The 17,482-nt window shown below is 42.6% G+C and overlaps 1 protein-coding gene across 5 annotated transcripts in view; it reads left to right on the forward strand.

Annotated features, from left to right (window-relative positions):
• ATP8A2 (ATPase phospholipid transporting 8A2) overlaps positions 1-17,482 on the forward strand; it is a 320,936-nt gene that overhangs the window by 295,734 nt on the left and 7,720 nt on the right. For all 5 annotated transcript variants that reach the window (XM_042014085.1, XM_042014087.1, XM_042014086.1 and 2 more), the window contains one exon: positions 11,420-11,511. In XM_042014085.1, coding sequence (XP_041870019.1) covers positions 11,420-11,511 — 92 coding nt within the window. The remainder of the gene's footprint in view (positions 1-11,419; positions 11,512-17,482) is intronic.

The raw sequence follows: 17,482 nt of genomic DNA on the forward strand, positions 1-17,482 counted from the left end.
TTTGTGTTCAAAAGCAGCATTGAGTTCAGCTGCAGAGATTTTTGTGTCTTTAAATAAGTTTACAACTTAAATCTTGGCTCATAAAGGGCCAAACCTTCAAGTCCTCATTCACTTTTCACTCCATCTACCCTCTCATTGAAGTCAGCAGGAGTTCAGGTGGAGTAAAGCCTGATTAGGCACCAAAGCAAACTTTACTTTGGAAACCCATGTCACTTTATTGCTCCACTGGCCAACTAACGGAGAGTGAGCAAAGCTGTGCAGCACCCTCTTTGCGACAGTAGATTTCCTGTTTCAGAGGGTTTCTCTGTCTTGGACTTGCCAGAGAGCTCCCTTTGAAAGTGGCTTTTTAGTTGTTTTTCTGTCCTGTTATTAATTGGTTGGTGGGCAGGATTAGATTATTTGATACTGAAGAACAATGTGGCTTTCATGATTTTCATGCTTTACAAGGAGCTGAAGGACCTCTCTGGGCTGTTGCAGAAAAGTGCCTACATTGCTGAAATATTGGGAGGAATTTCTTCCAATGAGTCAGAAATCTGAGAGGCTGAGTCTTGTCTTAAGCAAAGGTGAAGGCAAGTGACTACAGACCTAGTGAGGTATAGCTGCAGTGTGTGTTTGCACAGCACTTTTCAGTATGCCCTTTTACTCTTGCTGCTCTCAGATACCCACTGGTGATGGCTGTGGCGCCTCTTTCATCTCCATTTCATAAAATAAGTACTGCTTTTTTCAGTGCACCTAAAACAGCAGCTCCCCAGAGTCTCTCCATTGTCTGCCTTCAACAAGGAGACACGCTGGTGTAGATTCTCTTTCATTTTAGTGCTTCTCACCAAATCTAACCCTCTTCCTTCAGTGAAAAGTGCATGACCAGCTCTCACCCTGAGAGCAAGTTGTATAGTCTATCTTAGCCTTGGTTCTATTTGGTGTGTGAGGGTAGGTGCCTATCTCATTTCAATAGCTGTGTGACCTGGTGGGTAATCAGTGAGCTGATATGGGTACCCGTGGAGATTTCCCTGCTCCACAGGTCCCTGGGGAGGAGCAAGAGGGGAACATGGGAAACCTGCCTTAGGCTTGTGGCTGTGCACAGAACTGAGCGGCAGAGGCTCAGCCTTGCACTGACAGAAGCAGAAATGGTAAAGCAGACCTAACTTTTAAGAAATGCATGAATGAGATGAGGACCTGATCTCCTGGTTCCCGAGGAAGAGGCAAGCTTTTTCATTAAGATGAAGAGGAACGAGGCTTGGGCTCATTGTATTTCAAAGTACTCTGTATTGATGCACTCCAAGTTACATCCACTGGAATAGGGAGACTGTGCCAGTAAGGCTCCTTTGCATCAGCAGGTACAATGAATCTTACTTGAATCAAACTCAGTCTTGTGCTTTCAGCTGGTTAAACAGCACTGGATGTTTGGAGCCAAATTCTTGTTTCATGAATGTGTTGACTTCGATGTATTTACTCAGGATACGCATGACTGTGATCTGAATCCAGCCCATACAGTGCAGCTGAGCGTAAAATGAGGTTGAAGAGGGGAGAGGTGTATTTTGGGTTTTGAGGTCTCAGCATCCTTTTTATCAATTTTTCCAGATGTCCTTCACACCATTTCTGGGAAGGAAAGGGAAGATTTCTCCAACAGCATACACAAGAAAGTGACTGGCATATTTACGATTTTTCCTTGCAGCTTTTCTAGTAAAAAGATATTAGACTCCTTTTACTAGCAAAAAGCACATAAAATGATATCAGTGGGGTTTTTTTAATTCTTTGATTCCATATGGTAAACATTCATGTATGGAAGGTGGAAAATGCATTATTTTGTTTTATTCTACAGTTGTCCTTTTCTCTCTCCCTTCTGTCCCATATCAGTAAGGAATCATCACATTATTTCCTCATTTTAATATGTACCATTTATTTCTAACCCCTATGTGTGAGGCACTTGAAATTACTAGGTTTGATTCCACTTTGGGGAGACTGTGGGGCAGAGCTGGGAAGGGGCAGAGGACAGAGAGGGTGCCAGAACCTGGCCAGAGGGCTGAAGGAGGAGTTACCATGTTCCCACTGGCACTGGGGACCCAAGTGTCTGGTTGCTAGTGCAAACCAGTTAGAGTTGACATTCCTCTTCTCCAGTGCAATTAATTATTTCCCATCCTGGTTGTAGCTATCATGTAACCTTGAGGGAGATCCATTGCACAAATAGGGTTAAAACATGGTGACCTGGAGAAGGATTTAGAGCTGTGAGCAAATCTGCTATCAAAGTCAAAGTTGATGGAGGTACAGTATCAGAACAAAGGCCAGAATGAAGTTGTAAATTGAAAAGAAAGATTAAAAAAAAGGAACATTACAAGATGAGAGTTAAAACTGATTAAGGGGCCAATCTCTCTGATGCCTAATCCTGAGTTACTGGGCTGGGCACTGAGGATCTCCACAGGGGAGGGAGGAAGAAATCTTCCCTCCAGGCTGCACAGCAGGAGAACTGCTCCGTAACAACTGTTCCAGCCTAATGGCTTCAGCAGTCTGCCTGGACCCTGACTCCTCTGCTGGCTAACCCAGAAGAGAGGCAGGACAGTCTGCATTCTCCTCTCTGATTTGCAGTAAAGAATAAAGTGCCAAGTTAAGCGTAGCATGAACAAGAAAACACAAGTTGTATTAGGTATTAAATATTTAGTGGACAATTAAAAAATACTTAAAAGCTTAAAGAAAAGCAATTTGGGTTTTATTTTCAGTTCAACCAAATGTCCTGGGCTGTGCTCTAAATTGTGTTCATTACACTTTCAAGGTTCATCAGTTTTTCTTGTTGCCTGAGCTGTTCTTTAGCTTTACTTTTCTGTAAAGAAAAGCAAGAAAAAAGCTGATAGAAGGAGTTTAGAGTTTTTGAAGACAGAAGTAATCTTAACTTCAGTAAAAGTATGTAAATGAACTTCTATTAAACCAGTAAGTTTGGAAAAAAATCCACACACAAAAACCCCAAACCAGAAAAAATCTATACATAGAGACCAAGGATGGAAAACTTCACCCTCCAAGGTGACTACTTCTGAAAAAATGAGTGAGTAGGAAAAGAATGCTATAATTGCAACTGTATTGCCACCTTATCTGTAAAGGATATGACCAAGCACCCAGTAGAGTAAGTGCAAAGTGAGGCACTTAGGGACATGAAGTCAACAGTACTGATACCAAAAGGAGGATAGCTGAAAAGCAGCAAGCCACACTTAGCCTTTTCTGCTTCTCAGACATTTAAATTGCATCAGTTCCCCTGTTTTGGGAAGGCTGAGGGCAAAACTAGGCAGCTTCAAGTTTTAAGTTAGTTGACTTCAGGACATCTGACAGTGATGTCTGCCCTCCACCCCCCCAAAGAAATGCATATACATGCATATACATGCTTAGTGTATGCAGGGCTTGGAAATGGAAAGTACTTTAAGCAGAGAGAGATCTCAGTTATTTTCTTAGGATTGTTGCATTTCAGAGAGGCATGTGATGTTTAGCGCTGATATTTTTAGATGGTGTTTGTTAAAGGTGCTTGGTCTTCTTGTGGAGGGTTCACCCTCAGACCATCAAACCTGTTGTTCTGTCTTGGAGCTGTCATTGGCTCTGTAGGACATGGAGGAAGCTTCTGGCAGCTTCTCATAGAAGGCACCTCTGTAGCCTCCCATTACCAAAACCTTGCTACGCAAACGCAATATCATTCTAGGTAGTAGTCTTTGAAAGAAGTTTAGGAATAACAGTCTCAAAAATGAAGGCTGGAATGGATTGTCCAAGTGATTTTAGGAATCAAAGGAGGATCTGACTTTTCTGCCTTAAGACATTGTTAATGAAAAAAGAAAATGTAAATCATCTTTGCTTGTTGTGAAAAGGAAAAGCTTTGTCCTGCTTTTAGCCATACGACTTTAAGGACCAACTTGAAGAGGATTTAGAGTAGAGAATTTGGCCCCAGAACTCTGTATATGATCTGTGTGCTGCAAATGGGGGCTGGCTGAAGCTCGCAACATGTCTTGGCCTCCGTCAGCTTCTGCAGGGTGGTTCTGCCACAGGTATGAGGTGATGTGGCAACATGGGAGGACCTGTATGCACCTGCCCTGGGCGCTGCTGCTGCACGCTGGCTGCAGGTGCTCCTTCATGGAGACCTCTGGGATGCAGAAGGGGAGCTGCTGTTCGGCTGAAGTAGCATGCTGCCAAGCCAAACCACAAGCTGTAACAACAGTGTTTCTTCAGGGCTTTGGTGAGGGCCATGCATCCATGGGTTTCTGTTGATGTAGCTGCAAGGCTGGCTTAACAGTTTCCCAAACCACTCATTACCAGCCATGGTCATAAGGGCCCATCTATGCCCCAGCTGCTCAGCTGGATCATCTCCACTGTTTGGATCCATGCAATGCGTGAGCTGAAGGAAGTGGGGTGGTATGGGGAGCACTGTCAGGTTCTGCCACTGACTGGTGAGGGCAGGAGCTGCTTTAGCCATCAGTCACCACAAAAACATCCGTGGAGCTGCTGCCGAAGGTGTGTGGTGATCTCTTAACCTTTTCACATCCAGGCAGGATAAACAACTTGCAGCTGCCTGTGGGCTGAGCTCAATATCCCATGTTCTCATGAACTGGAGAGCTGGCTGCTCTCAGTATGCTCCAAGTCAGCCTTGCAGCGCCACACATCCAGGTACATTTGGTGCTTATCAAGGTAAATATTTGGCAAGATAATACCAAATACGATTTATAAAGAGGGAAGGTTACTCTGTGGTTTTCACATGTGCTTTGGAAAATACCTGGAGGGGAGTTTGTTGCACTAAAGAAAGCCTGGAAGTGCTACACCGTGGCAGGGCGTAAGAGCTCAGCTTCTCTGGAAAGCTGGCTGTTGCTGAGCCCTCAGCAAGGACTTGGTACTCCCTAAAGCCTGGCTGTCTGCTGTAGGAGTCACCTCTGACAGGTAACTTCTGGCACCTTCCAGCCTGCAAGTGGCACAGGCAGCACTTCTGTCTTCATTCCCCTGTGGTTTGTGCCTGGCGACCCTTTGGTCTCCTAGTACTGGGTTTTTATTAATGACTTGCTGAGTATTTACAGTAAAATGCAAAAGGAGCATGGTTTGGGATGTCTATTTCAGCTGGACCCAGAGTGATTAAGGAGCAGTGTTTGTAGACACTGACTCTGCAAAGAAAATGCTGATTTTTTTGTTTTTGTTTTACTGTTTATATGCCTCAGACACTTCCTTGTGAAATGCTCCAGAGATTTCCTTTGATTACACTGCAGCTTCATTATCAGTAATGCCTGTTTGCCTTTTAAATTAAAAAGACCTCTTACTCTGACCTCAGAGTAAAACATTCCTGCAATTGAATGCTAGATAACAAAAAATAACATCTCCTCATTGTGGATCGAAAAAGAGAAGGCAGCAGAAGCCCCTCATTGCTACTTCTGCTGTTCTGTAGGAGGGCGAATCCTCTCTGATGTCTCTGAAGCCCAGAGGATGGAGCTCTCTCAGCCAGTCAGGCCTTTCTTCCAAGCCCTGGGATGTTCTGGGTGTTGGAGCATAGTTTTGGTGAACCCTCAGCCTTAGTGTGACTTGCATTTGAGATGATTTGCATGTTTTTATTTTGAATTCCTGGTCTGTAATAATGTTGTTTTAATGTTCTCCTTATGCCAAGCCTATGAGCCTATGCTAGTTATGTCTCTGCCCACTGTGTAACTTCTAACAATTCCTGTATTCTAACTCAAGTAATGCACTTGAGTCTAAACTAAATGAATACAGGTTAAACCAAGGCCTGGGGCTGTTCTAGGGGAGTGCCCTCATCCAGCAGGCAGTATCTGAGGAGGAAAAATAGGTCTCCTCTGGCCAATTACAAAGGCGTGGTCGCAGCCTCTGCCTGGTGTATGGTACTTGCTCTTTGTCTGCCAGAACTGTGATCGATGCTGTAAACCTTTAAGCAGTGTTACATTGCAGGAAAGGTGAGAGATGGAACTTGCGAATAAATCCTCAGGAATACCTGCTATGTCCTAGCAGCCAGAGAGGGATCTGCAAGCCCTCTTTGCCAGGTCATACTTGGGGAGAAGCCATTGTGCTTGAACTTCTGATTCTTCTTCAGAAGACATGTAAGGGAGTTTGAGAGCCAAGAGACTGAAATGAAAATCAACAGCCTGCTTGTAAAGGATTTGGTGATTAGGATTGATCAAAGCTGGAGAGGTCTGCTTCAGACCTTTCTTCTGTCTCTTTTTATTCTATGTTGATGTGACTTTCAGTGAGAGAAACATGTCAGCAAGAAACAGTAAACTTTTGTGTAAGTTATTGTTTGAAATGTATGGAAGAGGTCAATTATTATGTTTTAATTCTAAAATTTAAAAAGAGGGAGAAGAGTAACCTCTTTTCACCTCAAAATTTAATACACAGGAAAAGATGACAAGGACAGAAGCTTCCTAGTCTTTTACCTTGTGTTTAGCCACATGGGATATTTTGCAAAAAACTGTTTCCTCCCCCCCTCATTGTCTCCCCTTCCTGCTGTCCCAGTGCGAGGGCAACATGTTGCAAGATGTTCCCTCCAACAGGAGAGTAGTGCAGGCCAGCCAGTGTTTCTCAGGCTTTTAGCAGAGTATGTGGCAGTGGAAGCAAAGAGACTGAACAAGGGTTTACCTGCTGCTTCTTTGAAAATACGTGTGGGTAGGAGGGAGGCTGTGGAGTTAAGGACAGAACTTCAGCCTAAGCCTTGGAGGATTTTCTGGTTTAAACCAAGCTGTACAATGATTTAGCTGTTGCTGTGTGCTGCAGCACCACTGTAGGGTAGAAGAACCAGTGATGCTGTACCTGCAGGCAGTATAGTGAGGGCTTCATAGGTGTTCAGATGACAGGGAAAACAGCTGCAGCTTTCTTGTCCTCTAAGCTTACCCATGGACACTGAGTGTCTTGCACTGGAGAGCCAAGTTTCTGCCATGGGTTCTTGGCATGTTTTTGCCACAGGGGTAGCAGCTGGGAAATGTGCTTGTGTGCTTTAGTTGTGTCATCTCTAGCAGCCCTGGTAAGGCTTCACTCAGTTCTTCCTGCTGGAAAGGGGAAAAGCAGAAAAAAACCAAATAATTTCATATGTCTGTATCTGACTGAACTCTTCATAATCCAGAATAGCAGTGAGTTAAAAACCAGTGGCAGCTGAGTGTATTTGCCTGTTTGGTGTGCTGTTGCTCTGGATCTCCTCTAGCAGATCGTAACAAAACACAAACAAGCATTCAGCTCTTGTAAGAGAAGAAGGGCTCTGAATTTCTATATATTTTTTTTTAAACTGGGCTATGCTTGTGTTTTCTAAAGGAAGATCCAATTTTGAGACACCTGCATCCACTTTAACCTTCCGCTCTTTGTGATCCCTGCTTTTGCCACCAGTCAATTAGTGGACTCAGGAGGACATTCTGGGTCAAGCTATACCAAATACTACAAATCCTCATTAACGCTAATTAGTGCTCAGTAGATTAATTGGTGGTGAAGCTCATCTTTTTTTAATTACTTGAGCAAATGAGACAGCAGGACCTTGTGGTCAGCTTTGAATTATTCTGTTTGTTTTGATGCACCTCATTTGAATGTGTAAAGCCAGATGTTTGTTGCCTAGATTTAAGGGCTGTTTGCTTTTGTGAGGGATGAGAAGAAGAGAACACAAAAATAAAATGAAGGTCTCTGTTGACACCTTAGATCAATTCAGATAGGAAGATGGAAGAGTCGTTTTATTCATGGAATTGAAAGCATTGTTAAGAAATAACATGTTGCCTTTAGTTTACCTTTTGATTTTTCATTCACTTAATGAATTTGTGTGATGTTGCTAGCACAGACTTCCAGGCAGGCAGAAGTCATCTCGACCCTCTTATGAAGCCATCACAAAGGTATTCCTGGCCTAAGGTATTCTGCATTATTGATAGCAACTAAATCTGATTTTAGCTGACTTGACTAACAATTTTTTTAAATCCTTTTTTTTCATAGAAGCCCTCAGAATTGGGACCTTTTAATAGTTTTTGTTCTAGTCAAGTATTTGTTTAGTTCAAAGCATTTTGTCTGTGTCTTTTGTCCTCCATATAATTACAGACTGATGGTCCCTCTGCCTTACCCCCTCAGAGGTCACTGACTAACCAGCTAAAGCATATTTCACTGTGGCTTTCCATGTCAGTGACTCACAAAAGAATGTCTGGGTTTGTGACTTTTCCATTCTGACAAGATTTTTGAGTTCCTGAATATGAACACAACTGTCCAGTATTCAGAGTATGATCTCATGATCTCTCATCCTTTTCCCTCAATGCATCTGAAGATGTCATCCTTAGACCCCATGGGAGTGCTTAGGCCCTGGCTCAGAGTCACTGGAAAGCAGAATTAAATCTGCAAATCATGGCTAATGCCTGGGATTGATTTACAAGCAATATTTCTGTGAGGAAGGCCTAGCCTGTTGGCCTGTGAGTCCAGTGTTGTCATTAGTTTTGCATCAAAGTGTGAGGCAGACTGAGAAGTTTTACCTTTGTTACCTGTTAGCAGCAGGCAGAAACCTTTTCTGAAAGCAGGGACTTGGTATGGGTGCAAACACTTAATGGTTAAGAAAGCCACTTCACTTTTCTTTCCTTTCAGGGTTTGTACTGGGAGATCTAATATCTGTTAGTAAATCAAATACTCATCCAATTCAGAAGAACTGTGTTGCATTAACCCCTGTGTATTAAGAGTTTATTTTATAGTACTTGACTGGTCTTGACTTGCAGTCTATTTAGTCATCCCTCATACTTAAACCACAAGTTTAAGTCTAATTCTACCATGAGTTTTTCTTTCTCTGCATAGATACAATCCAATATAATTTTCCAAAAGGGAAAATCAGATGTGACTTCAGTTTTGAACTTGTTGATTATAATTAGCGATGTTGAAGATAGCGTAGCTTTGGCATTCTTAGAGCTGCAATGTGCTGCTCCTGTTCAGTGGTCCCTTGACAGCACACTTTCCTCCACACATTGCATGCAGAAGCCTGAGGAGCTAAGCATTACTGACCTGCTCTTCATCTGTTGCTGCATGGTAGACAAGCAGAGGAAGAATTTTCCCTCGTGCCTTTTTCTACTGTGGTTAATTCCATTCTCAGGGTAAGAATTTTGTGGCAAATATTGCTTATTTGTCCCCTAGAACAAATATTTTTGATTGGTTTAAGATTCCTTTCTTTAAATCACCCTCCTGCTGAGATAGGAAAGACTCTGCCTGCATGTTCTCTACCTGCAGGATGTGAACAAGTACTGCACTTCTGTCATTCACAGGATAGCAGTATATCCAGGCAGTGTTTCACTAAACTAACAAGTTATCCAGCAGTCTTCTGCAGTCAGCAGGAGGTTGTACAGTACAGCATCACTAGTTTGCACTGGTAATGGCTGGTTCTGCAGGCTGTCAACTTTGTAAGCAAGTTGTTAAAGGTTAGAGAAGTCTCATGTCTTGCTTTGTGCCTTCTATTGCATCACCCTTACCTGGTGATTCTTTGTAGTACATGTTTTCCATCGTGCTGCCTGCTTGGAGTAGGTAGAAACTTCTTTCTGTATGTATTTGATTTTCTTATAGCCAGCAACTAGTCTTGGTTTTTTTAAGGAGTTGGGTCCTCCAAGATTTTTAGAAGCTTTCATGCTGTAACCCTGGTTTTAATGGAAACCTGTGATCCTTTCTTCTTTGAACACATGCAGGTCTCACGAGCCAAGAGCTGTTAGAGTTTGTTTGACAAACTCAGTTGGAATCGATACTTGTGCTTCCAAATTTATTATCAACTTCTATTTTATCTTGAGGGAATCGTACTGACTGCAGGCAGGGAAAGCAACCTGCCATACCCATTGCAGGTGTGATTCTGTGGTGCCAAGGGAAGGAGTGGAAGAGACCAAGTGTCTGAAAATGCTGACAGTTAGTAAAGATTTTGAGGAGGAGTCTGTAGGTTTTACAAGCTTCTACCTCAGATATGTGAGCTTGGAGGTCACAGGAAAAAGAGAAGGATCCCACCCTTTCTTTTGTGGACATCTCATTATGCACTGAACAGAAGACTGTGAGCCTGGCTATTACCCTAATGGACTATTAAGTGGAATATAAGCCTGCATGGCTGGATTACATATTACAGGCATCTCAGAGATTCTTCAGTTACTTTCCTGATTGAAGTTAGCAAACTGCTTCAATGAAAGGGAGTTGTTTGTTTAAAACTGTTGTTAGCTTGTCGACAGCAGGAGCTGTGCTTGCTGGGATTTCCATTTCAGACACCAAACGCGTGTGAATTTGTAATCTAATTCCAGAAAGGTATCAGCACTGGCACTCAGGTGTGTATCCATGTTTGCAGCATAATCAGTGGAATTGCTCCTTGTGAATGAAGAAGTGAAAGAAAAAGCAGACTGTGAAAATGGAGACACAGTGTAAATATGGTGCAAATGGGATAAAGATGCTGCAAAGATGCTGATGTACCAGCAAACAGATCCCTTCTATACACTAGCTCCATCTCACTGTTAGGAATAAGGGTGAGATGGAAAAAACCGACCAATCATGGAGAACTTTGATCTAAAGTAGACTGTAATATCTTTCTGAAAATAATCTGATATTTAAGTTACTTGGGGCTCCAGTGCAGTGAGATTTGAAGGCCTATGTTAATTTAAAGCCCCATTGAACTTAGTGGGACTCATATACATAATTAAGTGCTTTGAAAGGTCAGGATCTTAGTCACCATTTTTTAACCCTGAGCATAAAGTTCTTGATTAAATTAGTGTTGTGTTTCTTATAAAAATCAAAGTGGAGAGTGCCTTTAATAATTCTTGTAGGTATGTTGAACCTATTGTAAGCATACTGTGTTTTTCACCCAAAGTTTTTATTTTCACATTTTGTAAATTCAGCAGTAATTTTTTCAGGCTTCTGTCAAGAACTGAGTAAACCAAAGGGGTTTTTAATAAAAGAAACTGGATAGAAAGCTTTTTTTCTGTATGGGAGGTTAAAATGAGAGCGTTCTTTACAAGGCAGAATTAACTATGGGTCCTTCCTTTGGTTGCTTCAGACCATTTTGCAGGTGTGATAGAAGCCTTCTACTTTGTGCTAAGCTACAGTGCTTTGCTCCTTCTCTCTAAGGCAGTTTGTGGATGCTGTGATTCATCTGCATAATACTAAAGAGGAATCGTCTTAATGATCCGTATCACTTGATGTCAGACTTCTGATATGGTTTGTAACAATTCAGAGGCATCAGGTATTCAGAAATCACAATGATGGTAATATTAGGGATGAATTAACCAAAAGCAGACTGATACAAAGTGTCCTTAGAAAGGAGGAGTTTCCATTATTAGAGAGTTCTCTTGATAATGTGCGGTTTAAAGAAAGAGAAAATTCTATTTCATGCTACAACCACCTTTAATACTGACAAAGTCAAAGCTGCCAAGTACTTCAAATACAGTTGACTTTTACCTTGAAATTATCTGGTTACTCACTGGTGTGTTTTCTCTCTTTCTGTCTCCCTTAGCGTGAACGAACGTGATCATTTGTTAAAAAGGCTCGGCAGGAAAACTCCTCCGAGCCTTTTCCGTGCCCACTCTGTCCAGCAAAGTGTATCACGTAAGTAGCGGCTTGCGTCTGCGTGTGTTTGCACAGCGCCAGCCCCACATGAGGGAAGCCAAGGGTGATTACTTTTTAATTAAATTGTAGGTAGAGATAATCTAGCACAGAGGCTGAGCTGTCAAGCAAGACACGTACATTTGGAAGTGGAATTAGTGTATCTGGCCCTAGGCAAGGAGAGCTCAAATGTGGTTAATTCCCTAGCAGCCAATCAACAGGCCCAAATGATAAAATCCCAGTATGCAGGTTCTCTAAAGGTAGAATTCTGATAGTCTTAAGAATAGTCTAAAAATAAAAAACTCTGCATAAAAGAAATGATAGAGCCTAGCTTTATTAGAAATGGTTTCTTTATAAAATGTCGTATTAGCTGTGGTTAGCTGAGAATAATACAGTGATGTTTCAGGGATGCCATTAGGGTTCTGTGTGTTGCTGGTGAGGAAAGCCATGGCCTGCAGAGCTGCCTCTCTTCTCTCCCTCTTTGTCTGCAGCTGGGAGAAAAGAAGCAACATCACAATTGGCTACTACTGCTGCTTCAAATAAATGGCATTTCTTGTTGATGTAGAAGTCATCCATTTATTCATCTTCCTGGAGGAACAGGCCTTCTGTCTGCTGGACCTGATGGGTTTTTTTCAGTGTTTTAAAGGCTTCCACAATGCTTAAAACCTTCACTAGCAGCTCTGTAGGCCAGATACACTGAAGGACCATGCTGTCTTGAGGGACCAGGGAGTCCAGTCAGCCCCTTCTAGTGGGAAATGCAGTCTCTCTTGTGATGAAACTGGTGGTAAAAATAGGCTCATTTACCAAAGAAAATAACCCCCTCAGTGTGCAGTACTGGGTGGTACAGGGGCAGACACTCAGGATTTGGGCTTTGTTTTGCCATTGCAGTAAGAAGTGGCACTCCTGACTGCTTAAGAATCACGGAGAAGTCAAATCTCGTCGCTGGCTGTGTCGCCTTCTGTAGCAGAACTGTTATGGCTTAGGTCATGGAAGCAGGGCTGGGATTTCAGAACCCAAATGCCTAAGGTGTTACTGTTTTCCACTCGGAATTTGACTAGAAGGGGTGGGACAGTGATGGTCTTTGTCCTTGATAGAGCCATTGGAAGGCCATCACTGTCAAGGGATGTAGGGTCTTCAGCAATCAATCCCATTACATCTGGGAAGAGAGGCCAGTGTGCAGAGCAGCCCTGTGGATCATATATTTCTGTCAGGATTTAATCCTTTGTATAAAGGAGCCAGGGATGCTGATAGCAACATGGCTTTGGGCATGCAAGCATGCTCTCTGAGGAGATTCCAAAAGCAATGACTGGCAGAAGAAATCCATAAAATGCATAAATAAATTGCTGTCAAAATAGTCTGCTGGTGGAGACTTACCACAGTCTGTGAAATCTGCAAAGCAGTGCCGAAAGGAGATACACCAGCGGTAACTAGTCAGACTTAATACGTACTTTTAGTCTCAAAGAACATGTCTTCAGGTTGTTAGTAGGTGAACAGCTATTGGGAGAGAAAAATGAGATCAAAATAAACCCTAATTTGGATAACCAGCTTCCCTATAAATGCAAATGATTAGGTGCTAAATGAGTCAGGCCAGTCAGGACAGGTTACAATCAGCAGTCTGTTTTTCACATGAACATAAATTTTGGCTGTGAAGCTGTTAGGATTAAAAGATGCTTTTTGTGATGTATCCATGACTTCTGTCATCTCTTGTCAAATACTGTTTTCTAGTGTTGCATAGCTGCTGTATGTACAAGGCCATGTGAGATCCAGGGAACATACGTGCTGTTTTCACAACCCTAAATTGTACAACTGTTTACTAAATGCTAGAAATCTTCAAAGCAAAGAGTTGATGAATAGGGCGGTAGCCTTGACATGCTGGGCCAGTATCTTAAATCACACTACAAGTACTCTGTTTGAAGTCTTGAACTGTTCATATGTTTCCACCAGGCCCTAAGTTTCCAGGCTGTGAAGACCAAAAGTTGCTTCTTCAACTCAGAATCTGTTGCTTGCATATAAAGCTGGAAAATACTTTGTTTAGTTAGAGCTGACAAAGGCTTAAGCAAATGAATTGCCTTGGTCTCAACAAGGAATGAAAATGGGATTAAATTTTATAGCACAGATGCAAAGATGCAGTACTGGGTTAGAAATGACTTTATTTTTGACCGTTTCCAACTGTTTTGGGAGGAAGCAATGCCTAAACAGCTTTGTTTCCAGTCACAAGGAAAGGAGAAAGATCTAACAGGGAGTTTCTGGGCTTCTACTGATGGTTAGTGCTGGGAGGAAAGAGCTGACTGAGGTAAGACTGCACAGCCTGTACAAGAGGCAGAAGCTCACTCTGTGTTTCCTTAGCTCTCTGTTGGTGAGCCAGCCCATGTCTGAAAGCATTAGCACAGCACAAGACCTTAAGGCATGATGTATGGCTGGGGTGCTCCCATATAGCACCAGGCTCTTGTAGATCCAGCCCCCAAAATGGGCAACAGAGCCACACAGCCAGTGCCATGGCAGTGCCCTATGGGAGTGCCAGCCATGATTAGTCTCTCAAACACCTCTTCCCATTAAAGAAACTGGCTCAGAGCAGCTGCCTTGGAGAGTAGCCCCTGTCCATTTGGAAGGGTATGTCCTTAAAGGAAAACCTTCACGGCCATTTTTCTTGCTCTTTGTTTTTGTGTTCCTGAATTGTGTAGAGCTGTCAGAAGCGTGAAAGAAATCTATCTACTGGCTGTACTGTCAAAGATCTCGTGGTTCCTTTCTACCAGTATAACTTCTGGGAAGTTTATGAAAACTTAAAAAAAGAAACTGTGAAGCTCCTGTTTGGATGGCATTGTCAGGAGACTTCAGTGGAAGAGTTGCATATGGTTGGTTGTCAAGCCCAGGTGCTAACATAAAACCATCTCAGTGCAATCTTGTAGGTGGTGGTGACAACAGGCTTGGTGTAGCTCCTGGTGAAGGTGCCTGGTGAAATTGGTCATTCCCTGTTGCCACCTGCTTTCTGAAACCTCTTAAGAATGAGCAGGAAATGCTACCAGGCTCCTCTCAGATGTGTCTTTGGACCCTTCCCTTTAGCTTGCTGTGGGGCTCACCCTTGAGGGAAGGAATAATAATGATGTCCAAAAAGTCTCCCTCATAGGGTTTGCTGGCAGTGAGGTTTTCTCCAGGTCTCTATCCAGGTTCATGTCTTTTTTACTGCTGTGACTTTGTGAAAGTAGCACCTCCTTTAGACAAACTCTGTGGATATAAAAGATGGCTGTTGACCTCCCCTTTCCTTCTGCATGACTGACCTGTATCACCTGTGCCCCCAGAGGATGGGAAGGGTACCCTTCATCTATAAGGAAAGTTCCATAGCATCTCTCTAATGTGGTTTCCCTCCTGTAATGCCCCTGCTGGTGTTCAGTTATCATTTGTCTCAATATGCTCTTTGGCAGAACTCCCCCTGAAACACCAAGAGCTATGCCTGAGTGAGGATTACTGCACTTGGCCCAGGCTTCCTATGCTAGCAAAGAAAATCCCTCTTCCTTTGACAGAATATGGTGATTTCATAGAGTAAATCTGAATGCAGAGCATATGGTTTGCACCTCATTAATCAATGGAGAAAAAGCACCTGTCATCTGAGGTTCGTTTCACAGTATGAGGGCTGACAAATAATAAATAATAATAATGTGTTCATGCTGAGGGCTCTAATCCCACCATTTATTCTCCACTAGCAGATACCTTCTTCCTTTCACTTTTCTGCTGGCACATTTTTATTTGAAAAACAACAGGGGAGCTACTTGAGATGCTTTTTAAACTCTTTTTCCTCTTATCTTGCATGTGTTTGAAATATAATGTACATTCTGTATTTTTTCCAAGCTACATGTTTGTTGACTGTTAAGTGGAGTTGCAGTCTTTTAAAATCAACTTAAGAAAAAGAAATAGGAATAGTTGGTTAAGAATTTGATGCTCTGGCATTTGACTCTGTTTTCTACATGCAAATACCAGTAAGTTGGTATCTGGGACTAAAAAGATAGGACCATTTGTCAGGAATTCCTCTTGGGTCCTTAAGAAAACACAGGCATAATTTATCAGAAGATAAATTAATTACTTCTGTAAGCATCAGTCAAACTGTTCAAGATTTTAGGCAGCTTTCCCTTTCCCAGGTTACATAGAAGACGGTTGCTGGAGAAGTCAAAGGTGAGTTAGCATTCACTGTTTAACTGGTAAATGTGAACCGTGACTTCACAGCAAATCTCCTTGAAAACTGTGCAGAACCAAATGTTTCGCCTGAGACAGAATTTGGCTGGTCAAGTGATACCTCAATGTTGATTTTCATTATATCAGAGAGAGTTTTGTTATCTGAGAAGCAGCATTTCCTAAAACAGAGTAAAAGGAAAAAAACCAAAAAAAGTCCCTCACATCTCCCCAACCCCCTAAAAGTTTTAGTGGATTTGAATCTGGAAATTTTTCTTCAAAGACAAACAAAAGGATGTATTTTATACTTTGGACTGTACTAAACCATAATACCACTGCAGTATGAACTAGTGAAATGCTGCATCAGGTGAGGGTTCTGATGGGCTGCCAGTGAGAGCTGCCCTCTTGCTGGTTGGCCTAAACAAATCCCAGGACAGACAATTTGGGTGTATCAGAGGAGAGTGCAAAGAGTAGAAGGCCTCTAAATTAAATCCCTGAAGTGACAAAAACTGTAAGCAGTCCTTCCAAGAGGAGATCTTCTGGAATAAAAAGAGCCGTCTGGACTCTTCCTATGTCCTGGTCTTGGAAGCTGTTGCCCATGAGAATGCTGTTGAGCTTGCACAATGTTGCTATCTGTGTTCGAGGCACACCCATTGAGATGGCTGCTGTAGTCCAGCATTGCACAGACCAGAGCAGCCATTGCAGTGAACAGAAAAAGAGTGCGTTAAATTAGAGACCTAATGGAAGACTAGATTCTGATCTACTAATAGAATATCAAAGCTTTAAGAAAACCCAACAGGATGCTTTTAAAATTCAGTGGATTGCCTGATAATATCTGGTACTAGTGAAACCTTAGAGTTGATGAGAACGTGAATCTCCTCTTAACAAATGAGCCTCGCTGACAGATATTCAAAAGTGCCCCTTTCCTCCATTCATAGAAAGTCTCCGAGTACAAAGGTCCTTCCTTCTTTGAGGGTGAGTGGGTTGTGCCCAGAAAGCCCCAAAGAAACATGCTCCTTCCTTGGGCTGCTGCAGGACAGCTGAACAATGAGGGCCTTGTTCCCAAGGCAGGCTCATAGCTGTGGTTTTAAAACTGGAGTTGGGGGAAAGTTCAAACTTCTGGAAAGTCCCCTAGTAACTGACAGATGGAAACTTTCATTGGTTTTGGATGGGGTCTAGAAACAGTGGAAATGTAGAGCTGCTTAGGGAGTGTGGATGGGACTCAAGCATTCGCAGCATTTTGTTTCCACAAGGCACAGTCAGGTGCTTAAACAGCTTGAAGTTCAATTTTAATTGTAAAGTGAAAAGAAAAACATAATCCGAACTCATCTTGCTGTGTAGAGATCTACAGGAAAAGTCTTAAAGGAACTGCCAAGTGTTGAGCTTCAGCTGGGAAGCTTGGGGGTCACAGCCTTTCCCATGGCGTACACACAAAACCTTCGTTGCTGGTGGTTTGGGATGGATGAAGGACATGAAGACGTAACGATACCCCTGGTATTCTTAATCACAGATCATCTTAGCCTGAAATTTCTTGCTGTATTAAGGTGTTTTCTACTGGTGTGAGAGTGGTGAACAGGTTTTTTTGACTGAATTTTGCATTGGCATTGTGGAGTGATTGGGCTGCTTGGCTGTCCACTGGCCTGTGCTAGCACTGGGAATAAGCAGGTGATGGGAAGATGACATCTGGGGCTGACCTGTGTGGTCAGTGCTGGATTTGCAGTAGTTACGGCAGTTGAAGACTCCACTACGCTGGATGATCTTATGGATAAGTAAATACAGCAAAGCCATCTCGATGCAAATCAAGTAATGGGAC

The sequence above is a fragment of the Corvus kubaryi genome, unplaced genomic scaffold (genome assembly GCF_017639235.1).
Source record: "Corvus kubaryi isolate FWS band 111438036 unplaced genomic scaffold, C.kubaryi_AGA036_p1.0 split1-65, whole genome shotgun sequence".
Classification (NCBI taxonomy): Eukaryota; Metazoa; Chordata; class Aves; order Passeriformes; family Corvidae; genus Corvus; species Corvus kubaryi.